The 27,527-nt window shown below is 39.3% G+C and overlaps 1 protein-coding gene across 2 annotated transcripts; it reads right to left on the bottom strand.

The window, feature by feature from the left end:
* Nucleotides 1–161: 161 nt before the first annotated feature.
* On the bottom strand, nt 162–26,405 carry LOC143861731 (trihelix transcription factor GT-1-like). Of its 2 annotated transcripts, XM_077372621.1 has the most exons (5): nt 25,168–26,402; nt 8,843–8,881; nt 3,952–4,083; nt 721–948; nt 162–580 (listed from the first exon to the last, which is right to left on the bottom strand). In XM_077372621.1, exons 1-5 carry the CDS (start codon nt 25,670–25,672, stop codon nt 381–383), a joined length of 1,104 nt encoding a protein of 367 aa, XP_077228736.1. In that variant the 5' UTR covers nt 25,673–26,402; the 3' UTR covers nt 162–380. The 2 variants fall into 2 exon arrangements, with proteins under 2 accessions (XP_077228736.1, XP_077228737.1); XM_077372622.1 differs by lacking the exon at nt 721–948 and having other exon boundaries at nt 25,168–26,405.
* Between the last annotated feature and the right edge of the window lie 1,122 nt (nt 26,406–27,527).

Raw genomic sequence — 27,527 nt, 5'->3', positions numbered from 1 at the left:
AAGTAAATAAATAATAAATAACTAGAAGACCCAGATTCTGAATGAAGGCATTCAAACTCAAAAAGGATTTTTCTGATTCGGGGTGATGATAATCTTCTGAAATAGACCAGAGTGCTTTGGAATTGATTTATAAACATGAAAGACCAGGGCATAAATACATCTTAAACAAAATTGACGCAGTTCCTTTCTCCAGAAAATATTTCTTCGCATATTATACATAATTGGCATATTGCTACAGATAATGTGGCATTAGATGTAAAACAGAAGGTCAGAGGCTCAAGAGATAATCCATACCCTTCAACAGAAAAATCATTAGGCAGCGTAGTACTTTAGTCGTGCTCATTAATCACAAAAATGATTTGATCATTTGGTGCTTTCAATTAGGGTATACCTTGATATACATGGCCAGGCTGAAGGTCATCCAAAGTATCAACACATCTGAAGCCACTTAACTCTCTTAGGCCAGTCCAACCACGACGTGTAAGGAAGTCACGGAAATCGTCCTCAGTGTACAGTGTCTTTTCTTCGGTCCGTGGTATGGCGTTAGATTCATCATAGAGGCAAAATTTTATTGTTAGTCCTGAAACAATCAGATTAGTTAAATTTAAACACTAAATGGAGTTCCTAACAACATAATTAAACAGAGCAAACATTTGTTTGGCCTTCCAAAGCATTTCTTAGATAATCCTTTAACAGAGCAAATATAAAAATCAAAATCACCTTGATCAAGATGAAGTGTGTAAGTCCCCAATGGCATGTCTCTATCAAAGCTGCGAATCACCTCATCTTCATCCTCAAGCCAAAAAGCCCTTTTTGTTCTTAATCCAAAAGCAGACTTAATCGCCTCCTTAATTGCCTCCGCTGTGCCATCAATACCAATTCTTCTAGTGTAATCCCTAAACCTGACTAAGATAACCCTTCCACCATACGAGGAATTGCTATCTCCACCTAATAAAGAAAAAGGGGACCAATTAATTTAAACTAGTTGGACGTAGGACAGCCAGCAGCTTTCATCATATATGTATGTGTATAGACATACAAACATATAGGATTTGCTAATCACAACACATCTAACATCTATAGAATAATTTCTGGGAAAGCTTTAACCCTGAGTTGTGATAATGACACCAGAATAAGAACATTTCGTCCACAAATTCTGATTAATGCCCTAATGGCATTACAAACCCAAGTTTTTCTCTGGCAGTAGTAAGAAACCGTCTCCTGGTGGACCTCGGTGGGCTTCGTCTTCTAAGAGAACAGCTGGAGGCGAAAGTTGTTCTTGGTATTCAAAGAGGGTTCTTCCACTGCAACTATCCACTAATGGCATTATAGAACCGAGCCCATCTCGGACTGTTGTAAGAAGTAAAAACAATCTCCTAGTCGGTCTCAATGGGTTCTGTTATCGAAGAGCAACCAAAGGGGAGGGTTGTTGTTGGGATTCTAATAGGGTTCTTGCAGAGTCATTGTGGATTCAGATTGTGGCAATGCAAAAAGTAGAGTAAGAGATGGAGGTCTTTGATGAGGACACCAACGAAGGAGGAGGATTCAAAGTTTACAAGCGAAGAAAGAATCGTGGGAAGGAGAAAGACTGATTTTTGCATGAGAGATGGACGTTCACACATGCTACATATACCACATGTGCCACATGCCACATGACGTCCACTCTATGTTGGCGTTTTTCTTTTAGTTTTTTTTTTATTATTTACTTTATATTTTCTTCATTTTATTTGTAGCCTACTTTTTAGGCATCAAATCTCATCCGTTGGGCGTGTTTTTGGTATTATTAGAAAGATTTTTCAATTACCTATTTAACGGGCCCAAGATCACATGATTTGGATGTGTTTTGAGCAAGTTATGAGTGTTTTTAGGAAGTGGTATAGGTCTATTACGGGATTACTATTTTAGATAAGTTTTTATGTTTATTTAGCTTTGCTTTAGATTAGATGAATGGTTGAGATTAGTTTTTTAACTTTAAATTATCTTCTAGGGTTTCTTTTCTTATAAATATATCTTATGAAAGCAATGTAAGAGACTATTGACTATTGAATAAGGAATTAAAGTTTTTTTGCAAAAGAAGCTATTGAAGCTTGGAACTTCTTTTCTTCTCTCTTCTTGGTGGCTTGGAGCCATTCTTCTCAATCCCTTCTCATCTTCTCACTTCTTTCATCAATTAAACCTATTATCTTTCAACCCACAGCAGTTCATCCAGAATTTCCAGATCTGTCCAAATTACCAAAATACCATTTTGGCCTAAATTGGACCGATTTGACCCCGTTTTGTTGCTGCAGAAATTTATTACTTCTTTTTTCATTGGATTATTGCTGATTTCTCATCAAAATAAGGTTTAATTCATAGGTTTTGGTACTGTTTTAATTATTCTACTTTGTCGCACGTTTAAAACCCCGTTTTAGCCTAATTTTGCCCTTAACTAGTTACCCGAAGGACTCTTTAACTGTCGACTAATTTGTTTAAGGTTTATTTGATGCTAATTGTGATCTTTCTCATTATTCAATGCAAATTTAAGCCTCAATATTGCTGCTGTCCGCCAATTAATTCTGCCTTAAATCAATCCTAGTTAACCAGTAGGTGCCTTTAGCCTCTTAAGAGTTAGCCCTAAACTTTCCTAGAACCAATTATCCCATTAGGAGTGTAGGATTTTTCCTCGTTTAGGTATTGTCCTGCATCAGTCTTGCCTTGGAAAAGCCCAATTCTTTGCATTGAGTTTGAGGCAGCGACAAGAAAGAATTCAACTCAGAGAGAAGGGAGTTTCCAGGTGTAGTTTAGCTTCTTCTTTTTTTTCCTGAATGGTAAAAGATTTCATTCCAAGAAGAAAAAGACCGAGGAGGTCTATACAATGAACAAGGAGAAAAAGGAACAGAAAAAATGCAGAAGCCCGCATGTGGCAAGGAGGAAAAAACAATCTTGGGGGGGAGGGGGAGTCAAACAACTCCACGTCCGACTGCAAGACACCCTCTCTCTAGCTAATCTATCAGTTTCCAGGTGTAGTTGAGATGCAATTTTCTCAGCATTCAATTTTTCCATTTATTTTGTGTTCTTTTTTTGGTGACAGAGGAAGGAAAGACAAAGATATGATATTCTTGAGAGGATGAGAACTACCCTCTTTATCCCTGTGAAAAATACCCAACCTCTTTATTATGATTTGATCAAATGATATTTCGTTTTTTTTTTCAGACCTGATTTGGATTTCCTACTAGTTGTGATCATGAAAAAACTTGAAGTGGAAGAAGCTTGAAGCCTCATCGCGGAGAAGAGTGCGAGCAAACCTCGAGGGAGCTTCCAAGAAGATAAGGATGGAGTTGGGATAAGGATTTGGAAGGCATCAATTCCCCTATAATCTAAGGTTTCTATAGGGTTGTTGTACATAACAATATTAACATGATTGACATTATGAACAAGAAGAGCTTCCAGTTGACAAACAAGTGTGTTCAATGGAAGGGAGGAATCAAACAGCATATCTTTGGCTTCTTTTGTGTGGAGGGCATTCCTCAGATGGTTTGAGGTGCATTGGGTCAGTTAAAGGTGGTGCATGCATATCCACCATAGGATCATGTTCCTTAGGTTTTCCGTCTCTTTTCACAATGATATAGACATTGAGGAAAGAAAACGTTATTACATTTTATGTGGATGATTATAGCCAATATTATCGGTGCCATCACACCCTTCGCTTGAAATCTTATGCTTTTCGTGGTTTTTTTACATTTCAACACAATGTGGAAAATCAGTGTGATCATAAAATGAAAATTTTTGAAAGATTTTTTTTTAAGAGAAATTTTTTGTATGATTTATTGAATTAAACATTGAAACAAGTTCTCAGAAAACAGATAATACAATCAACAAAAATTATCTTTACAGAACCCATGAATTAAACACTCTGAACCAAGTGAATAACAAATGGAAAACAGTTCAGAGTGCGATTTCTAAGCAACTTACCATTTAAAGGGGTGTCTCTCCAATTCCAGGGAGGAACTCCATTGGCACCAACTGCATCAGCTGCAGCGATGGCAAGTGGATGCCCATCATGATCTAAACGTCGTTCTAGATTGAGTGCTGACCTACCACCAGCTGCATACCAATCAAAATAGATTTTCTCAGAAACTTCTCAAAAAATTTATAGGAGAAGTGTACAACAGGTACCAAGCATTTAACTTTCCAATACGTATAGGAAAAAGTGAATGCTGACACTTACTAATTTATTCGATACGTTTTTTTTTAAGTGATGCAGCTTGCATCCATTTTGCAAAAGAACTACGTGACATAGATAATCGTATCGTTGGATAAAAAAAGGAACAGTGTATAGTTCCATGAATCTTACGATCTTATGTTCCTTTCTATTTATGGATAAGGCAAAATATACCGGCAAGTAACTTACGAGGAACTATTTCTTCCAAATATATGAAAGTTAGTTTTTTACATGGCTCGTCGCTAGATAAAAATGATACGGAATGCATATACTAAAAAGATGATGTCAGATGTTTAGTTATTGATTATTTGACCAAATCATAAATTTCTAGCAGTATTTCTCATTAGTTTACAAAAAAGATTGACAAATATCCTAATACTTTGATCTGACTGTTTCTTTGGATTCAGTTTAACCTTCGATGATTTTCAATACAATGGATAAATGTTTTTAGATGTACTCAAAGAACAATGGTTTTATAATCCCTAGATGAGAACAGTAAATGGCTTATTTATCTCCATTTCCCATCTCAAAACCCTATCTCATATTAAATTTCTTATCAATCATCCAGTTATTAGTTAAGCAATCGGAACACATTTATTTTAAAGAACCAAAATAATAGAGGTGCACATGTCCAGGGTCCATAATTGCCATCTTACACATGCTGACACCCCCAAATTCATTGCTTGCATTCACCTCAGACAGTTTTACAAGCTTGAGTCATGCAATGACAATTCAAACTTTGCAGGCTTCACAGGGAGACCATAACAGCGGAACATTCTGTGTTGTCATAATCGACAGTATCATAGCCTAGGATATAAGATTGTGAATGGCATTCCAGTAGCTCGTCCTGAGAGGGAATTATTTTTCCCTTAAATTTCGTTCTTCTATTTTAAGCTATCAAATTAGAATCAAACAGAAAAAATAAGAGTTGGTAAAAGACAAGATGTTACGGAGAAGGAAAAAATTTTAATGAGAAAAAAACACCACATTCTATCTACTTCAGTCATTCCAAGTCAAAACAATTCAGATGAGTTGTCTAAGATGGTAATGAATCAGAAATCATACAAAAGCGAAGTCATCCATCTACACAAAAGATTATATACTGGTGCACGGCCCAATTCCAAATCGCTCTAGTAAATAATGAAGTTATCCCCAAGTGAACTCATTGGATCCACATGAAATTTTTTCGACATATTTCCAGTTAAATGGAAATAACATATCCAGATGCAAAATAGTACTGGATGGAGAAACAGGATACGCTGAATTGGACACCAAGAAAGTTAGATTTGCAGGTTCTACTTATTTTGTAGAAACCGAGGGGCATGTTTCTAGTACAATAAGCTCATGCTGCAACGATGTATGGTCGAATTCTTTCTCCAATTCTTATTGAAGATTAAAATCTATATCAATTAGCTGAGTTGTAGAGTTATAAGACATTTAATATAAGTCTTTTTTGTTTGTTTTCTTTTCTTGAAATGGTGTTTTCTTTTCTTGAAACCATAAAATTAAATTTTTGTAGGAGAAAGGGTATAACAAACCAAGATGGTCATGCTCCCATGGACTAAGTACAACTCAACTCAACTCAACTAAGCCTTTGTCCCAAACTAGCTGGGGTCGACTCCATGGACTAAGTACAGGAACTCAAAAATATATATTTCAAAAGTGGGGACACTCATATTAGATCCTCAAATCAGTCCTACCATGCCTGCGTTGGCTAAATTGTCCGCCTTAGGATTTGCTTTCTTTTTTGACGCAGTAGCAATTTTATTAACAGAGAAAAAACATCATCTTGCATGGGAATTGGCCATATCATTGGCCTCTTTACCGACATGAATACGCATTGACATGAGTAAAGGTCGCATCCCTGGTGCAAACCGAATAAATTTCTAGGAAATTAGGAGCCATAACAGGGCTCAACTCAACTCAACTCAACAAAGCCTTTGTCCCAAACTAGTTGGGGTCGGCCCAAATTAGTTGGGGTACGCTCATATGTACTGTTAAAGTATAAAAGATTAAATAACGCCATCTCCAACAGCTTGAGCTTTTGGAGTAGCTGGTCCTTTCACATGGTATCAAAGCAGAGGTCCCAGGTTCAAAACTTCTTGATATTAAAATAATTCACATGCAATGGCCATTGGCCAACCCAAAAGAGGGGCCACATGTGCCACGTGTAGGCCAACCCTAAAAATAGGGGCCTCACACGTGAGGGGGAGTGTTAAAGTATAAAAGATTAAATAACACCATCTCCAACAACTTAAGCTTTTGGAGTAATTGGTCGTTCACATGTACGATAGAAGCAAGGAAGCATGGTAATACAATAATACTGGGTTGTGTGGGATCATTCCCATACAACATTAGCTTTAGTCCAAATTCATTGACAAAAATTACACATGTTTTGAAAAACAAGACATGGGTATTTTGGTAATTTAAACTTCTCCTTTCAACCTCTTTCTTCCCTTTTTCTTTCCTCTCTTCCACTCTCGCTCAGCACTACCACGACCAACAATTTAGTGATTGGCGGTGACTGTTATTGTGTCCATCTCCATCTTTGAGTGTCAATGGCCATCGCCACTATCACTAACCACCACTACGATGATTTTTTTCCTTTAACAGGGGTTGATAGGAGTTAGTAAAGTAACGAATCCCCTTGAAGACTTCCCCACTAGCTCTATGTTTGAGAATCCCCTTACTATGGAGGTGGTTGCTTGCTTTGATATGCAAAGAACCACCTCCAACCCTTCTCCCCATATCTCCCTTTGTGGAAACACAACCTTCATTTGACTCAAATTGCAATTATTTTATCGAATGAAACTCAACATCTATGCCACAAAACTCGTGGACATCCTGGTGTGGGAGAAACTAAGGGTATGGGCATATTTCGTTCCTTCAATAATGATTGAGGATTTTATATCTTATTTCATGACTTCTCGAGTGGATTGAATAAAGGTAGGTTTGTTTATTTCTTCCTCGCGACTCGACCATTCTGGCAACCAAAGCCCTTCATAAGTTAATGAAGAAAAACCCTACAACAAGGGATTTTAGCTACCAAAAGGAAATCCTTTAACAAAGAGTCACATGCATGAAGCATGTGCGCCGTTTATGTGTGAGAAAAACGCTAGGGAGGCTATGATGGCATGGGCAGAAACAGAGGCGCTAGTGGTGATGGTGATAGCATTGTGAGGTGAGAAAGCCATGGCAAGAAACACTATGAAGAAGATGCTATTAAATGACAATGAATCTGGACAAATGACCCAAAATACCATCTTGAGTTTAATTTTAACTGAATTGAACTCAAGAGCTAAAGCATCTTGTCTTAAAAATTGGACTACAAGCTTATAAGTCCATAGGTTGGGCATATTGGCATTCCTCTATATATATATATAATATATATATATATATATATATATATATATATATATATATATATAGGCCTTGCAAATGAATGGTTTGGATCACTCCCCAAAATGTGGGACCCATGTGATTGGGCAAGCTAGCTCACCATAAGTTTCCTCATATATATATATATATATATATATATATATATATATATGGGAAAGGTGTGCGTACTCGGTCGAGTAGATAAGCTTATCTACTCGGTCGGGTTAAAAACAGTGGGGGCCCACATTTTTGGGGTGATCCAAACCATTCATTTGAAAGGCCCTTACCTAGATAGGGTGTCCACAAAAAATCAGCCCCATAGGATCATCCTAACCCATCCAACAGTGGAGGGAAAAATGGGCAGATTTGTGGACAAGTTGTGTTTGTCCATTTTCCCCTCCACTGTTGCATGGGTTAGGATGATCCTATGGGGCTGATTTTTTGTGGACACCCTATCTAGGTAAGGGCCTTTCAAATGAATGGTTTGGATCACCCCAAAAATGTGGGCCCCCACTGTTTTTAACCCGACCGAGTAGATAAGCTTATCTACTCGACCGAGTACGCACACCTTTCCCTATATATATATATATATAGGAATGCCAATATGCCCAACCTATGGACTTATAGGGCGATGATGTTTTCACTCCCCCTGCAGTACGCATTCATTCCCCTTATAATGTTAAGAGTGGCCAACTTTAACACTTTTTGATGTCAAATCACATTAAAAGAGGAGCGAATGCATACTTCAGGTGGGAGTGAAAATATCATTGCCCTATATATATATATATATATATATATATATATATATATATTCACATAGTTTTATAAATAAAAATTATGCCATAATGCATTTAAAAAATACAGGGTGAATTGACATAAAAGTTTTAAACAAATAATAAGCTTCACAAAATCAAATGAAGTGTGTAAATAACCTTGGGTTATGACAAATCAATTACTACACTATAAGCCATTTATAATAGAACTAATAATAAACCTTAACTAGAGACATTTTTACAATTAACCTTTGCTTGTAAGGAAGTAAGTGATAAGCCACCAATAAATCTTTTTTTTTTTTTTGAAAATGAAGCCACCAATAAATCATACAAATAATTTCAGCCTATGTGGAAATAAAGCATAGGAGATACAATATGCCAATTTTTTTTAATGATGTGATACAATACGCCAATTAAAAATGAAAGATGTAAACATTTCTACTACAATAAAGTTGAAGAGAAATTTATGAAATTCAAACAACAACAGTACCTTCTACAGATCCAAATGGAATGGCAGCATCCTCGAGACCTAAGAAAACAGACAAACAGTCGACTAAATATAAGAATATACATAATTGAAAAAGTTCACAATCAACACAAAACGATTATACATAAGCCGCTAATAGTTAACTTCAACAAGAAGAAAAAGCACATGAAGCCTCAAAAACAAACCAGAAAGAAAGCAATTGAAGAGCCATTCAAAAAAAAAGGAAAGAAAGAAAGAAAAAGAAAGCAACGGAAGATTCCAAAAGCAAATAGCCAGCATCATACTAGTAGACATGTGTAGTGCAAAAATGTAAAAATAGTATGATAACTATCGTCATGTACTTTTGGATTCGGGGGATAGAATTAAATTCTGGAGTGATGTGTGGTGTGCGGATGAATCTCTTATGGTTTCTTTCCGGAACTATATAGAGTAGCCTCTGATAAAGAGGTTTTTGTTCGTGATTGCTTTGTCCGTTATGAGGGTAGTTTAGTTTTGGTCTCCTGTCTTCTGGAGGAATTTCTTTGATAGGGAATTAGAATCGGTTTCCCAATTTCTTAAGGTTTTAGATGGGTGCTATATTAAGAGGATTGGTTTGGATAAAAGAGTATGGACTGCAGAATCTTCTGGTTTCTTCTCTATCAAATCTTTTATTTAGTCTTGATGCCTTGTGGTGTATCTTCTATCTCAGCCAAGGTTTGGAAATTTCATTGCACGTCTAAAGTTTGTATCTTCGGGTGGGCGGTTTGTCGCGCTCGGATTCAAACGGTTAACTTCCTTCGGAAGCGAGGTATGTTGCTTGTTGACCATTGCCCCCTTTGGTTGGAAGATGGTGAATATGTGAGTCATCTCTTCATGCATTGCTCCTTTTCTCGTCAGATATGGAGCTATATTCTTTTGAGGTTTGGAATATCTTGGGTTTTTCCTTCATCTATTCCGGAATTGATGCATCAATGGGAGTTTGTGCCGTGGAGAAAAAAAGGAAAATTGTTGTGGAGAATTTGTTTGCTTGCAACATCATGGGTGATTTGGAAAGAGAGAAATTCTAGAGTCTTTCAGGGGGTTGCCTAATCCCCGTGTTAGCTATATATGAGAATTATTGCCCTCTCTATATCGTGGGCGAGATGTCTTCCAGCATTTCAATTTGTTTCGACCTTTGATTTATGGGAGGGATGGAGGGAAGTTTGCTTTAGTAGCGAGATTAGGCCTCAAATTGTTCAGCAGTGGGTGGCTCCCCCAAATGGGATGTTCAAAGTAAACTTCGATGGGTCGAGTTTTGGGAACCCGGGCGCGGCCGGGGTAGGCGGTTTGTGTCGAGATGATTGTAGCGAAATTGTGTGGGCTTATTCTGGCCCTCTTGGGGTTTGTGATGCTTCGGAGGCCGAGGTAAAGGCGGTATATCATGGTATTAAAAGAATTGATAGAAATAGCATGGATCACTTTATTGTGGAAGGTGATTCTCTCAATGTGATTCGTTGGTTGAGGGGGGAGGTGGTGCCTCCTTGGAGATTTTCGGCTATTTTTTATGAAATTGATCATCAGGCTCTGCGATTGTTTTCAATCACGTGCGGAGATCTGCTAATGGGGAGGCGGATCATTTGGCTAGGGGTGGGGTTAGTCGTTTGGATTTGGAGTGGTTTGACTTCCTCCTTGAGAGGTTTTGTGTTTTTTGTTGTTTTGTTGTTTTTTCTATTGTACTCCTGGGTGTGGTCCTCCTCGGTCCGCTCCCTTTTTAAATGATATCATTCTGCCATTAAAAAAAAAAAAAACTATCGACATGTACGCCACATGTACGCAACACGAGGAAAAAACAAGAAATACAAGGTAGCAATAGAAAAAGTGAAGTATATATATTTGAGACCCTGAAACTACGTGTTGGGAAATGTGCAATGATATCACGGAACGCATAAACTATGTAACCTCAACTGAGGGGATTATTAAAAATAAAAGGTATCAACTTGATACTTACAGAATCCACCCCAGGTAACAAGTAATTATGCAAACCATCTAGGATGAGGTATGTTGAATCTTAGTGGCAAGGATCTTCTCCTTGGGATGGGGCTCCAAGTTCCATTTTGAAAACCCTCTTATATCACCAAGGCACCAACCATGCTACCATGATATTGTTTTTGCCTTCTTGTTTCCATCATATTTTCACTCTTGATATACTCAAATCAACTCAACTAAGCCTTTGTCCCAAACTAGTTGGGATCGGCTAATGAATCCTTTAGAAAATTTTCATGAAGAAGGTGAAAGAATCTACCCGGCTCACTCTTGATATAAGCTCACATATTGAGAACCATTGGTTGGACCATTTTCCAGGTATTCTTTAGAAGGTAGGGGATAGAATCAAATTTGACCATTGGTCAATAATTTTGGATACTTTAATAGAATCATGAAGTCCTCTACTATCTAGGTTCGAGTTTATGTGCATGAAAAGTAAGTTTTCGGAGGATCTATAAGGAGTGGTGGGAGGAATTAAATCCCAATGCTTGGGCATGCCATCGTCTAATGAGAAAGCCATGACATACTAAGTCAGAAATTAAGGAGAGGAAAAGTAAAGAATTTGGAGCAATAGAAGGAAGGAAAAATCAGATGTTGGACATTGATGTTGATAGAAAAGAAAAATCAGGTTCAATTTCATATGGTTAGTGAAAAGAGATGATGTCAAAAAGCCACATAAGAAGAAGGTATTCAAAGAAGAGGTTCAATGGCGACAAAGATCTAGGGCAAGATGGTTAAAACAAGAAATTTCGACCCTCTCAATCTCAATGAGTTTGCTTAAGGCCTCACCCACAATCGCAACCAGGAATGGGAATAACAGATGTTCTTGCCTACTTCCTCTATGACGTTTAAATTAAAATATCCAGCAGGCGTAGTTTTAAATTTCCACTAAAACATACAAGAAACGACCGAAATGTTTCAGTTTCCATCCCCACTGAAACATATACTGAAACTGAAACACATATTAAGCTAAAACCGTAAGTGTATTAGCAGTATAGTACACAAGTATGTGTTACATAATTATATTTATATGAATTGCACGTGAAATATCGTGACGCAGGGAGCGTGAGAGTGGCAACACCAAGATGAATATCAACACAATAAGTGACTAAAATAATCTCGCGGGGGCTTGAAAACCCATGCCACGGTTTGGAGAAAAGATCGAATATAACAAGTGAAAGGAGCGAAGCTCCTTCACCCACATGAAAAAGCCAATGCTCTCTTCACAAGAGATGTCCCAAAAATAACTTTATTCAATCTGTCTTTCTTTCCTCATGACATTACATAATATAGAGAGTCAAAATCTAAGAATAGCAACATTAAATACTAACTTAAGACCTAAGCAATTAATTCCACCTAAGGCAACAAAAACAAAACTTAGAAATATTACTAATTACCCTAAAATAGCAATTTCGTAATTGACCCTTACTTAGAAGCAGGAACCTTCTCTCGGGGTGCTGCTCCCACCTCAGAACCTCGATTCGGCGCTCCTTAGGAAGGGAGCTTCCAGGGAGCGCTACCCTAGAGAGACAGGAACCGCTCTAATGACACTCCCATCCTGCTTCTGTTACTCTATATGTCCCACCATCACCAACTTCCTTACATGAAACTCCTCCAACTCTTCACAGTACTTCATTGGAGCAAGCACAAAGGCTTGTCCATCTTCAGAAGGCACGAGGAACGAGTGCACACAAATGAAGATGGTGAAGATGGTTAGAAATTAGCTTTTAGATGTACTTAAATTTTGAAAGATAAATATGAAAATGGTTAGAAACTATTATTTTTTGATGTACTTGAATTTTGAAAGATATATAAAGAAAATATTGCATACACGCTCCCATGGCGCTCCCAAACTCAGACTCTTCTAGACCCCACGCTTCCCCGCCCCCGCACCCGCTTCGTGCTTCTAAGCCCTTACCATAACCTAAAAATAACCATAACTTGCTCAAATCAAGTCCAAATCGTATAATCTTGGGCTCTTTAGATAGGTAATCGAAAAACATTTCTAAAAATACCAAAATAAAGCTAAATAGACAAGTTTTGACACCCAAAAAAATACTAAAAATAAAATGACGAAAATAGAAAATAAAAAAACAAAAGATTCGATCAATGCCGCACGTTCTGCATCATATGGTGTATGCATTATGCATACATATTTATATGAATTACAAGCGAAATATGGCATGTACTGAATTATCAGACATGCGAGATACTGCATGTCACTAGGTGTTTGCGATATTGTTAAACAATTATGGATGGTTCTTTTTTTTTTGGAAGATAACAATTTCATTCCATATAAAAAAACCAATTTCATTCCATATAAAGAAAGGAGTACAAGAGGGGGACAAGCGGTCTCCAGCCATCAGCACCCATTACTCAACAAATAGGGGCACAACGGAGAGCCAAAGGGGTCATAAATATGATAAAAAACAGCGAAAGAGAAAAAATAACAGAGACAGACATAGACTAAAACAATTATCCAATCCCACCTTGTGAGTTGCCTAGAACCACTTCAATTCTTGCCTTCGTCACCCCTTCCTTCGCCAAACGATCCGCCTCTTCATTAGCAGATATTCTCATATGCTGCAACTGAGGTCCAATAATATGATCCGCCCCTCAATGAACGCATATTGATACTTTGATATAATAAGCTGCAACACTCTTCTGAGGCAATAGGTGATAACCTTCAAAGTAGGGGTGCAACTCGGGTCAGGCGGGTCGGGTTTTGAAGAACCCTACCCCTACCCGAGAAATATCTTGGGTCGGGTCGGGTCGGGTCGGGTTTTTTTCCGGAAAACCCACGATTCCCAAATCCGGCCTACCCATGATAATTCTCGGGTCGGGTTTTTTCACGTTGACGCGTTGTAGAAAAAAAAAAACAAATCTTCACACTAAAAATCTCTAAATTTATGTAATCAAGTGTATAAATTTAAGAAGGAAACTATATTTCCACATCACAAACATGATCACCTCAATAAAAACAGTTATATCAACAGGGGCGGAGGCAATATAGCATGAGGGGGGCCATGGCCCCCCCATGACTTGAAAAATCCCATTAAAAGTGCATTTACAGCCATTCATGCTTAGGTAGTTTAGTGGCTATGGCCCCCCCAATGCACAATGCAGGCAAGTGTAAATTAGTCTGCCCCCCCCAAGTGTAAATTCTTGGCTCCGCCCCTATATATCAATGTATTGAAAAATAATTTGCTATGTTATTCAAGAGATAATTAAAAATGTCATAGTACACCTACATAAGTTGGGTCGGGTTTCGAGTGTCGGGTTTTTTTTTCTTTAAACCCGACCCTACCCAAGACCCATGATTTCTAAACTAGACCCATGCTATTTTCGGGTCGGGTCGATGCGGGCCCAAGTTGCACCCCTACTTCAAAGTCACCTTATATAGTCTATCTATCAAATTAAAGCTTCAAAACTACCCTCCTTCTTGGGAATCAATGTGATGAAAGTGGAGTTCATTGTTCTATTAATGCTTCCTTGAGTGTGGAACTCAACAAATACCTCCATCAGTTTGCTAAAAACCAAGTTTCAAAAAAGTCCCAAAAATGTCATAGGAAAACTGTCAGGTTCAGGGGCTTTATATTTGGCCATGTCGAATATCGTCTTTGACCTCTTCCAACTCAAACCAAGTTTCAACTCTATTTGCCTCCTCCCTGAAATGGTTTTTAACTGAGATGTCCTCCATCTTAGGCCTCCAACCTTCCTCTCCGCCATACAGTTTGGAAAAATATGATTTAAGGGAGTTCTCTATCTCCTATTTGTCCTCTAGTCTTCTCCAACCCTCCATGATGTAATGGATACCATTGATTCTCAAACAGGAGATACCTAGCTTTTTTGCAACTTTTAGCGAGGTTTGGTTGGCCTCGTAGATTAAGAATATTTTGGGGTTATGTTTGGAAGCTACATGGAGGGTAATATGGATAGGAGCAGAACAATAGGATTAGGATCTTCCATAACAAGAATTTTGAGGGCATGAAGTTAACGATAAAATCATAAGTGATATTGGCCCTTAGGTTAGAGGGGATGAGAGAGTTCGATGACTTCATTAGCAATAAGAAGTCGAGGTCTCACAAGTTAGGGAAGGTGCAAGATCCCGGTGCGGGCTTTGAGAATGAAAGCTACAAATATCAGGCGTACCGCTTTAAGGGTTTTTTATGACGCTCGATATAAAATATCCAATTAAAAGATTTCCAATAGAGACTCCCTCATTTGCATGTCTATCCACCTTTTTTTTTCGAAATGGCAAGATGATTTCATTAAAGAAGGAAGAAAACCGAGATGGACCACCCCCAAATTACAGAGGAAAGAAAAACAAAACAAAAACAAGAGAACACTCAAGGAGGAAGGAAATCGAACCACTCCAAATCCACCCGACTAACCCCACCCCTAGCCAAAGAATCTGCCTCCCTATTTGCCGATCTCCGCACATGGTTGAAGACAATAGAAAACCCCGCAATTAAGTCATCTATTTCATCAAAAAAATGAGAAAATCTCCAAGGAGGATCTCCTAAACCTTTCAACCAACGAATCACGTTTAGAGAATCACCCCCACAATAGTACGATCCATTTTTTTCTCTTTCAATCCTTTTTATGCCGCCGCCTTCACTTCGGCCTCAGTGGCATCACATACTCCAAGGGGGCCGGAAAAAGCCCATACAACGACACCATCATCATCCCGACACAAGCCATCCCTCCCGGCCGGTCCTGGATTTCCAAGACTCGAGCCATCAAAATTAATTTTGAACACTCCACAAGGAGGAGCTTCCCATCTCTGAACAACATTAGGGCGATCCTCCCGACTAAAGCATACAACCCTCCAACCCTCCCATAAGTCAAAAGCCGATACAAACCGAAATGCCGGAAAACTTCTTGCCCAAGAAATAGAAAGAACAATAATTTTCATATACAACCAATATGGAGATTTTGCAACCCCATCGAAGACTCTAGAATTTCTTTCTTTCCATATCACCCACCATGTAGCAAGAAGACAAATATTCCACAACATAATGCCTTTCTTTTTCCACGGCGCAAAGCTCCACTGATGCAACAAATTCGGGATAGAAAAAGGGAAAACCCAACTAATACCGAATCTCAGAAATATATGACTCCATACTTGACGAGAGAAGGAGCAATGCATGACAGATGACTCACGGATTCACCATCTTCCAAGCATAGAGGACAATGGTCAACAAGCATCATGCCACGCTTCCTAAGGAAATTGATTGTTTGAATCCGATCGCGACATACCGCCCATCCGAAGGTACCAACTCTAGGCGGGCAATGAAAATTCCATACCTTAGCTGAAATGGAGGATACACCGCAAGGCAATAAACAAAAATAGAAAGATTTAACAGAGAAAAAGCCAGAAGATGCCTTAGTCCATATTCTCATATCCAAACCGCACCTCTTAATATAGCACCCATCTAAAAGCTTAAGAAATTTGAATACCGACTCTAACTCCCTATCAAAAAAGTTTCTCCTAAATCTAGGCAACCAAACTATGCTACCCCCACTACGAACAAAGCAGTCGCACACAAAGGCCTCCTTCTCGACAGCCACCCTATACAAATCCGGAAATAGATTCCTAAGAGGCTCATTAGCACACCACACATAGCTCCAAAATTTAATCCGATCCCCCGAGTAAACTCTAAACCTTACAAATGAGTTAAAAATATGTGACATTCTCATTAAATCACGCCAAACGGTCAACCCTTGTTTTTTAAAATGGTCGTCAGATTCCCACTTCCCTAGCTTCCAACCATATTTGCTCCCAATTACCCTAACCCACATTTGATCTTTTTCCTCCCCAAACCTCCATAACCATTTACCCAACAAAGCATGGTTAACTTCTTTCACTCTCGTAATACCCAAGCTTCCTCTCTTGATATGAAGGCACACTTTCTGCCAGCTCACCAATGAGATACCCTTTTTGTCATCATTTCCTCCCCATAAAAACCTTCGTTGAATTTGTTCGATAGGTAAAACAATGCTTACCTGACATTTAAACAACATAAGATAAATGGGGATATTTGCCAACAGCGCCTTGACCAACACCAACCTTCCCCCTCTAGACACAAGATTCCTTTTCCACGATTCCAGTCTCCTTTCAATTCTCTCCACCACCGGCTCCCATAGAGACTTATTTCGTCTCCCTACTCCCAAAGGAAGACCCAGGTAAGAGGAAGGCAATTGATCAATTTGGCAACCCAAAGTTCTAGCTAGAACAATTGCCTCATCATGCGGAATGTTGATGGCATATAGGACTTATGGAAATTGGATCTTTGCCCAGTAATCATCTCATATCATCTAAGTGAAGATTTCATATTCTTCACTTGATTCAACTCCGGTTCGCAGAAGAGAAGGGTATCATCAGCAAATTGAAGATGAGACACATCGACCTGCTCACTTCCAATTTTAAAACCATTAAATAAGTTCAACCCAATCCCTTTAGACATTAATCCACTCAGCGTCTCAGCCACGATAACGAAGAGAAAAGGTGATAAGGGGTCTCCTTGCCTAAGACCTAGAGATGATTTAAAGAAACCCTTAGGGGACCCATTAATCAGAATAGAAAACCAAGTCGAGGATACACATTCTCGCATCCATTTTCTCCACCTACTACCAAACCCCATACTTCCAAGCCCACTCCACCCTATCATAAGCTTTTTCCATATCCAATTTGCACAATATGCCACCTACGCCATTTTTGATGTAAGAATCAATGACTTCATTAGCAACTAAAGAACAGTCTAAAATTTGTCTTTGAGGAACAAAAGCACTTTGGTTATTGGATATAATAGAAGGTAGAACCACCTTAAAACGATCCGCTAGCACCTTAGCCAAAACTTTATATAAACATCCTACCAGGCTGATAGGGCGATAATCAGATATCCTGGATGCACCAACGACCTTAGGAATAAGGGCAATAAAAGTAGCCCCAATGCCTCCATCCAATACCAATCCATCATAGAATTCATCAAAGGAATAAGGGCATGTCTATCCACCTTCGCATTCACTTCTTGATTGACATGACAAAAATGAATGTGATGTCCTTCGAGTCTCTCAAGCACCTCTTTGAACACATCCACAAAGTTTCCAAGGAAAGCCTAACCCCCTAACCCTTCTCTTTCTTATCCATCTTATCACTCTAATCCATTTGATCCCTTTTTTTATGGATTCCATTTGATCCCATTAAACGAATCTCTTTTGATATATGATTCAAACCATTCCAAAAAAAAAAAAAAATGATTCATCACCCAAGAATGCCACAAAGGAGTCTATATCCTTGCCTAAGAGGGCTTCCGCTTCAATAGAGCTTTGATCTCCTACCAAACCCGCAAAAGTGAAACGAATTTCTCCGTTTCCATCTCAAAATATCTACACACCTAATCGTCCCAAGTTCCCCCCAACTTGAACCCGCAAATTTCAATTTTATACTTCCCAAAGGTTTTGGGAATGCATAAATGCAAAAATATATTTCCACTTCCTTCCAACCACCACAGCTTGCACAGCATTAAACCAGCTCGTTGTCATAGCCTATTGAACCGATTTCATTTTTATGCACTTTTGACTTTTCTATTGAATAACTGCTCAATCCCTCTTTTGTCCAGATCGTCCATAGGATTGTTGGAAGGCATAAACTCCAAGCAGCGATAAACATGTCTATCAACTTATGCTCCAAAGAGTCATACCCCTAGCTGCCCACAGTGTAAATCCACAAGCTTCAAACAAGGCATCAATATGCTCTAAGAATACTCATATGACCTCAAACAAGGAATCAATTACCAGTGTAGGCTATATTGCAACTTATGTAGTGTAGTTGTCCTTGACCAGCTCAATCATTTTTGTATCGGTTTTCTTCTCTTCTTCAATACAAGTTCATTATGGTTAAAAAAGACAATATCTATGTTTTACATATATGAATACATAATTAAATTTCCTTTCATACTATTTTCAGCAAAGCTTTTGAGGAAAATAAGTGCTCGTTTCTTAAATAATCTAGAAGCACCGCTTGCTTTGCAACCCCTAGACCTAAATCCACTCCCGCTTAGTGCAGATAAGGCTGCATTAGGTGCTTTGGGTTAATTTCTATGGCATCCCCGGCACGCTTGGGCCGTTTCAACGGTGGAAGCTATAGGAAATCTCTTTGGTAATGTCTTGGAAACCAAAATGGAAGAAAATGGCAAGCAATGTATGAGTTTTGTCTCGGCCAAAATTCTGGCTCCCCGGTGGCTTTTTCATGATTCTTGTGTTAGAATTCAAATTTTTGATAAGGTTTACTCCATTGGGATTGCTCTTCAGCAAGATCAAATCGATTCTAGTGGCCCTGAGCCCTTCAGTAGGGAGATCACTTCGCCTGGGGGGAATCCTCACCGTTTGAGGATAGGTCCCTTGGTGAACCGTTGCTCCCCATGCCTATTTCAAATTTCAAATCCAATGTGCGATGGGGCCTGCAGGTGTGCTAGCTGGCCAGTCTAATCTACCCCTACTGGGGCTCGAGAGGAGTAGGGCCTTTGACTCTGCTCCTCGAAAAAGAGTTTCTTGGTCGGACCTTCCCATTAAGGATAGTGGTAAAGTTTCATTGGGTAGGAATCTTGAGAAAAGTTCTAAGGCTAGAAAATCTTTCCCTAGACGGAAAGGGTTCTGCTATGGCTCGAGTTCCAAGCCAGCTAGCCTTACCTCAAGAGTTGGGAATTTGGTGGAATCTCGGGCATTTGCTGATGGTGCGAATGCGGTGGCTAAGAGGCCCATCTCCCACAATGGCACAATGATTTATCTGCTAAACACTGCATTGGCCTTGATTCCTGGATCTAGAAAGAATGGGATCCACAAGATCCTAAAATCTTTTGCCAAAATGGGGAAGATCTGATCTACCCAATGGTTAGATTCTCTCTATTTGGTTTTACGATTGAGGGTTCTGGTCTAGGAGTGGATGCTTTCTTCTTTATTTAATGGTTGGATTGATATTTGTCAAGTCACATCTTGGGAAGATAGAGGGTTTCCTTGATGGGATGGCACGTTTAAATCAGTAATTAGCAGTAATTGCGAAACTTCCTTGGAACTCTTGGGTCAAGGCCTGGACCCTTTTGGTGTTGATATAAATGTGGCAAGTACAAAGGCAATCTTTAGAAAGAGATGGATAGTCAAGAGCATTAGGAATCCTCTTCATGTTCAGGGGGTCGAAAACGAAACCTCTTCATAGAAATCTTGGTATTAAAATCAATCCTCAATAAGATAAGAAGCATGGTTTTTTGTGGAAGAGCTTGCAGGAGGAAGCGATTTTCTAGATATTTCTAAAAACCTGCCAGAGGATAGGAGGCGACGGAGTAGAGTATGGCATGTTTCCAGGGAGATGGCTATATCATGCCTAGAGGAAGAAATTGAGACTCGATCTTCTCCTGGATTCTTGGAGAGATCTCCGGAAGCTGTTGGCAAGGGTTTGCCGACCTCCCTGTTTCAAAGTTTTTTGGATGAACATGAAAAATGCTCGTATTAACTGATTTCAGGGTTTTTAGAGTTTCTCTGTGCCACCGTGATGATGTTGCAGACATGGACCTTCAATGTATTTATCCAGGATATAGAGTTTGGGGGACCCTCTCGTTATATTAGTGATGGAGTTGGGTACGATAGTAAAGGCAGATTTAGTAAGGCAATTGGATTAGCCATATGGCTGGGTGGAGTGCTTGGGAGAGTTGAACTATTTGTAGTTTTTGGCCTAATAGCTTTTTTGGCTTCTATTGGCCCAGGAGTATACTCCTGGCCACTTTTAATTGATTCTATGTTATGAATGCTAGGACTACTCGTCCCAATGTAATGTTCATAGTTTCAATAAAATTGTCATCTTTCAAAAAAAAAAAAAAACCCTTGTGGTAGGCACTAAAATGTATCTATGTTATCAGCACTAAAATGTCCCCTATAGAAAACCAAGGATACATGCTGGCTTTAACATTAACCTAAAAATGTATCTATGTTATCAGCAAAGCACTTTGGACTTGATATGTGGCGTGTTCCAAACATAACTGTAGCACAATAGTGGCACTCCCAATGATGGACATTGGCATAACAGGGTTCAAAGAGTAGCCACATGCACCGAAAACTAAGTGCCCAACAATATCCATGCTACCCATCGATAAGAAGATTTGGATTTGGGCTCGAGATGGGGTTTTCTCTGTCCATTCTTTCCACCAATGTCTTATGCGGATTGCGCCTTCCTCGCCAAGAAACATGATTTGGAGGACTCCTACCCCACCATGAGTCTGTGGGCTTGGTTGGACCAAGGTTGCCAGAGCGGGAATCGAAAGCGGGAATCGAAGGCTCCCAGGGAAGAATCCTACTAAAGGTTGCCAAAGCGGAAATCGAAACGGGAATCGAAGGCTCCCAGGGAAGAATCCTACTAAAGGTTGCCAGAGCGGGAATCAAAACTGGAATCGAAGGCTCCCAGGGAAGAATCCTGCTTCCTTGGGTTCGACCATGTGCCTCAACAAGATATTGACGGTAGATCACTTGCACAGTCACAACGTTATTATAGTTAATCATTGTTCTTTCTACCTTGAAGTGGAGAAAACTGTCAACCATATCTTCATTCATTACAAGGTCGCTAGAGAAATTTAGATCTATATTCTGAATTTCTTTGGCATTGCTTTCCTGCCCCGCCATGAGTCTGTGGGCTTGGTTGGACCATGTGCCCCAAAAAGATATTCATGGTAGATCACTTGCATAGTCACAACGTTATTATAGTTAATCATTGTTCTTTCTGCATTGAGGTCCATCAACCATATCTCCATTCATTGCAGTGTGGCTAGAGAAATTTATACCTATATTCTGAATTTGTTTGACATTGCTTGGGCCTTCTCAAAAAAAACACTAATCCTTTTTAATGATTGAACTTTGCCCCTTGGCCAATGAGGGGTCGGATTTTGTGGAGATTGGCCCTTCTTGCCACGATTTTGGCGATTTGGAAAGAAATGAATAGTTGCATTTTCAAAGTTTGGGCCAAAAATTCTTCTTTTATCTTGCAGCAAGTCTTTTCGATGAGTGTTCTCTGGGCGGGAGTTCTCCAAGGCTTCAAGGGAATCTCCAAGTCTACCCTGAGAGGATCTTGAGTTGATATCTATGCCAATAGATTGTGGTGAATACTGCCATTAAAAAAAAAGAAGATCACGGTGAATACTCCTCCTCCTACGCAATCCCCTGCAGATTAAGTTGAACTTTGATGGATCTAGTATAGGGAACCCTGGTCCAACTGGAGTGAGGGTTCTTCTTCGTGAAGAGATGGGAATACTCAGCGGGCCTTCTCTGGGTTTCTCTGGGCATATCAGCAAGAAGGATGCTAACGAGGCTGAAGAGCAAGCTATATTGACTGGGTCTGCATGGTGGATTCTAGGGACCTTGACAACAAGATCGCATATCAGGGAGAAGGATGCTAACGAGGCTGAAGTGCAAGCTATATTGACTAGGGTCTGCATGGTGGATTCTAGGAACCTTGACAAGACGATCGTGGAAGGTGTATCGCTAAATGTTATCAAGTGGATGAATCTTAGGGGTTGTTATCTGTGGAGATTTGTTGACGCGGTTGAAGAGATTTTGGATCGGATAGAGGATCACCCCATAATGTTTCAGCATGTTAGGTGCTCAAGCAATAGTTGGCCAACAGGCTTGCCCATAGTGGCGTAGATAGGTTCAATTTGTAGTTTTTTTTTCTTCCCCATTTAGGTTGTGTTAGTTTTGGATTTAGTTTTAGCTTGTATTTTTACCATCTCGGTCCCTGGCCTTTGCCCTCTTTTAAATAATCTTTCATTCAAAAAAAGAATGGATAAATAACAAGGAATTCCAATTTATTTAAACCAAATAAAAGGAAATGAATAAATAGAAAATGAATATTTGATGTAGCTAAATCCCCGCATTTTTATTTATAAAAGTGCTAGCTCTGACTATAGCCTGGGCGAGAAGTCTCCCTTCATTCCGATCTGTGTCAGTATTCGGTCTTTGGGAGGGTTGGACGGAGGCTTGCTACAGTGTGGAAAGGCATGCCCAGATCATGCAAGATTAGGAGCCCAGCCCCCCTCCCCCGTGTTTTGCTTAAGCTTAACTTTGATGGCTCAAGCTTGAGTAACCCAGGTTCTGCTGGTATAGGTGGCCTTTGTTGAGACTCTTATGGATCCGTCCTTTGGGCTTTTTCTGGTCCTATTTGGGATTGTTGACGCCAGTGAAGAGGAGGTTAGGGCAATTTATCAGGCTATCAAATATTGGATAAAGGTTTGTTGGATAAGGTGATTGTAAAGGGTGATTCAAAGAATGTGATTAGGTAGTTTTGTGGATCGGTAGTCCCTCCGTGGAGATTTGCCCACTCTTTTGACGAGATCTCAGATCGCATCCAAGGGTCGTCTATTGTCTTCAAGCATATTAGAAGATCAGCCGACAGTGTGGCAGATAGGCTAGCTAGGGAGGGTGTGGGGAAAGGGCCCTTGACCTTGACCCTTTTCTTCCTTCTTTGTATTTTCTCTCTTTGTTTTCTTTTTTGTAATCTTTGGTAGACCACCTCGGTCTTCCTCTTTTATTGAATGAAATTGTAACCATTCAAAAAAAAAATGATACTTGCCTTCTTCTTCTTTTTTGAACCATTATATATTACTAAGAAAAAAGACCATCACCAAGGCAGTCATGGGGCCAAGATAACAAACATCACAAACAGAAATAAAGGGCAGAAATACACATACAAGATCACTCCGGCAAGATGATCCTCACGGTGTGAGATAATAAAAAAATTCTAACTTGGTTCTTGCCACTCCTGCTCAAGCAAGATGATCTGCCGCTTCATTCGCTGACCTTCTAACATGATGATAGGTAACCCTATGACCTTCTACCCGGTCCAAAATCTCGTCAAAAAGTCATGCAAATCTCCATAGATGAGGAGATTGACCTTCCAACCATCTGATGATGTTTAAGGAGTCTCCTTTCACAATGAGATTGTCCATGTCTCTATCCGCCACCAATCTAAGACCTTGAAGGATTGCCCTCACTTCCAGTTCATTGGAGTCTTTAATACCAATCAGACCAGAAAATGCCCATTTAGTGATACTATTCTCATCTATAAGAAGACCTCCAATACCAGAGGGCCCCTGATTTCCCAAACCAGATCCATCAAAATTTAGCTTCAGCCTTCCAAGCTGCAGGGGTTTCCACCTAGGGGAAATAATCTCTTCACTCTGCCAACTATTGCAAATCTCTTTCCAACACCTTTTTATATCTGCTCCTGAATATAAGAAGAAGTCAGGGAGGATTTTTGCCAAAGAAACCACTAAGGAGATGATCTTGCATAAGGAAAGATATGCACTCTTGACCACATTCTTGAAAGTGCGAGCGCTTCTCTCTTTCCAAATGATCCAGATGGATGCTAACAGAGTCAGGTTCCATAAGGTCCTACCCTTTTTAGACCAAGGAGCAGAAGACCAACTATCCAAAGGGCAGATTGATTCATTGTTTCAAACCTAAACTCGGAAGAGAACATGGTCAGGGTAAGGGAGTAGACCCTGCTGAGTTAAAGATTGATTGGATCAGTTTTTCATTATCTCAGATTCTCAGGTGGGCCGAAATAGTTCTAATTAACTTGGTAGGGCAAAACTTGAGCTCAGACAAGAACTCAGCCGAGGTAAAAGGGAGTTGACATGCGAGTGGACGATTGAATAGGGGAGTTTTTAACAGTAGATTGACTAACAAAAAGTACACTCACATAAAGTACATTTAGTTGAATGCTTCTATGATTTTGAGATGTCCAAAACAATTTGGGATTCCGAGCGCCTAAACTCAGCAATGGGGGAAAAAGCTGCAGGATTCGAAGATAAGAAGCTCAATGCTATGGTTTGGCAATGTATTTAGAGTCATATCCACTCATTTTTGAGCTGTACAACTAAAAACAGCCTGTAGAAGTCATCAATTTCTTATTTGGGTCTACTAAATGCATCTAGTTGCAAGATTTTCGGGCATAAGAATGAACCATGCAAATAACTATCATACGCTATTAAAAAATTGCCATAACTTATTGAATTCAAATGTAGATCTGCTTAAACAATTAGCTCTTTCATTTTATCAATATAACAATACCAATGTGTAAAGGTGAAATTGGTGGACTGACAATGCAAGTGAAACTGGTATCAAGAAAATTGAATATGATTAGTCTATTGTTATACAAAATAGAGCTGGTAAAACACTTCACATTAGAAGATTTTTATGTTTCTGACTTGACAAATCAAAGAAGGAAAGCCAAATTATCAATGAAAGAAAAACAAACTAAGAAAACAGAAAAAGAAACACACCTTTATCTGAGAATTGCATGTATGAATCAACCTTAGAAGAGTTGGGGCTCTTATAGGGAGCACTCTTACTCCTCTCCCTCATCAAATCCTCAAGCTCCTTGTAATATGACATCTTTGCTGATCCACTCCCTCTGTCATGGTGCCGTGCCTTCTTGAACTCCTTCAATAGATTCCTCCACTTATCAGTACACATATTCGGTGATCGATCAAATCCTTTCTCCCTCATCTTCACCGAAATCTGCTCCCATAAATGCTTGTTAGACTTTGAAGTATTGAATAGCCCGTCCATCTCTCGCCGCAATGTGATTAGGCTTCGAGTTTCTTCTTGAACCCAAGTCTCAGCTCGTTTTTTCGGAGCCTTCATTTCATGATCTTCGCCACTGCTTTCAGCGAGAATCATCTGATTTTGCTGTTGTAAGCTGCCATTACTGACCACTTCCATCATCATATCTCTATTTTCCTCCTTGTAGTAATCATTGGGTCGTGGTTTTTCCAACAAGTACATGGCTAACTCTTCTTCTACTCAAATGTGTGTCCAAAAATAGAGAAAATGAGAGACAGATAAAGGAGCTGTTTTAAATAAAGAAATAAAGAGAAATTTAGAGAAATAAGATGTGGGTTTTGAAGAAGAGATGCCAGGAAAGAAAACCCATATCTGTGATTTGAAGATTTAAGTTGAGAAATGTAGAAACATTGAGAGAAATAAGATGTGGGTTTTGAAGAAGAAAGTCCAGGATAGAAAACCCATATCTGGGTTTGGAGATTTAAATTGAGAAATTGAGTGAAATTGAGAGAAATAAGACATGGGTTTTCAAGAACAGAAGCCTGGACGGAAAACCCATATTTGGGATTTGGAGATTAAGGCGACAAGCAATGAAACAAGAGGAGAGAGAGAGTGAGGAGAGACGCAGCTTTAGCTCGAGAATCGAAGAGGTAAAGGGGAAACAAAAACAAGGGTTTTACAGAGGACGAGATAGAGAAGAAAACCCATGTCTTGGATTTGGGGATTGATGCTTCTCACCATGGAAAAAGAGGAGAGAAAAAAAAAAAAGATTATTCAAGAGAGAGAGGACTACTGCAAGGGTAAAAACCTAAGTCACAGGTATTGAGATTTTGGTCGTCTGACAAGGAAACATAGAAGGATGTGATTTTGTAAAGGGTGTGATTTTTTTCTTCTTTGGAGAGAGACTGGATTGTGAGCAGAGAAAGTGGGAAGAGTAGAAGTGGACCTTTTTGGTTGTTTTGTGTTGTGTCCGTGTCTCTATAGACTAGTCCTATTTTTCGTCGTCTCTCTGGCCAAAGGCATGGATAAAAAGGTAAAAATCGATCTTGTTTGGATTGTAGGTATACTGAGTAGTCCTATTTTTACTTTGCGGGAAAAAAAAATTCCTACCCATTTCTTTAGTAGTAAATGGAAGTTCAATAAATTTTGGGATTTTGCAGAAGTCTTTCTACTTTCTTTATTTCGAAAAACATTGACAATTTAGAGTCATCACATTCGAGTGAATTTTTCATATCCAGTTATGGTATGCCATCGATTTCTGACCAAAACACTCATGGTATATTTCTTCGACTTATGAAAGGACCAAAATGTCCTTATACTTTGTAAAAAAACCATAAATCTCATTGAGAAATGATTTCAGCACTCCAATGTTTTGATAAACATGCGCTCCACATGTTTGTCGCGTAGTATTTAAGGGCTTTTTGAGAACCGTTATATTCCTCTGACAGCTCTTTAAATACTACACAACTAAAGTTGGAGCGCATGTTTATCAAAAAATTGGAGCGCAAAATTCATTTCCCTTCCCATTATGTTCAGTGATTATGTTTTCAAACAAGGGCCTTGGAATATCATTTCAATATGGGTGCTACTATGGAGCAGAATCGAACAAATCACCACATGCCACATGGCATGGAGAGGTAGTTCGCCATTTTAAGGGAAAAAAGCCCGAAGAAAAAGAGAAACAAGATTGCTAACGTGTGAAGAGGCCATTTGCTCGGTCCCCAACTTGGTTACCATATCATTATTCATATTTACATACTAGCATTCTTGACTGGTGATGCGCATAGGTGCAAAAAATGGGCCCGCCCCAATAAACACGAGGTGTAAAATGGTGGGCCCCACCATATACATGGGCTCGGGTGGAGATCGTGGGACAAACATGAGGGAAAATGATGGCCCCAACTGATGCATGGGTTTGAGTCGAGTTGGTGTTACCTCTATCAAAACATTCCATCAAGTGTCATGGGTATTTTGGTGTTTTTACAAGGCAATTTTCGTCTTTTCACATATAAGGACATTTTGGTCAAATTAGAAATAAAAAAAATTCCATGGGTATTTTAGTCACAAATTGATGGCA

Source organism: Tasmannia lanceolata, unplaced genomic scaffold (assembly GCF_043159265.1).
Source record: "Tasmannia lanceolata isolate RefF3 unplaced genomic scaffold, GAP_Taslan_0.1 ptg000037l, whole genome shotgun sequence".
NCBI lineage: Eukaryota > Viridiplantae > Streptophyta > Magnoliopsida > Canellales > Winteraceae > Tasmannia > Tasmannia lanceolata.
This window is presented reverse-complemented; position numbering and strand designations above follow the sequence as displayed.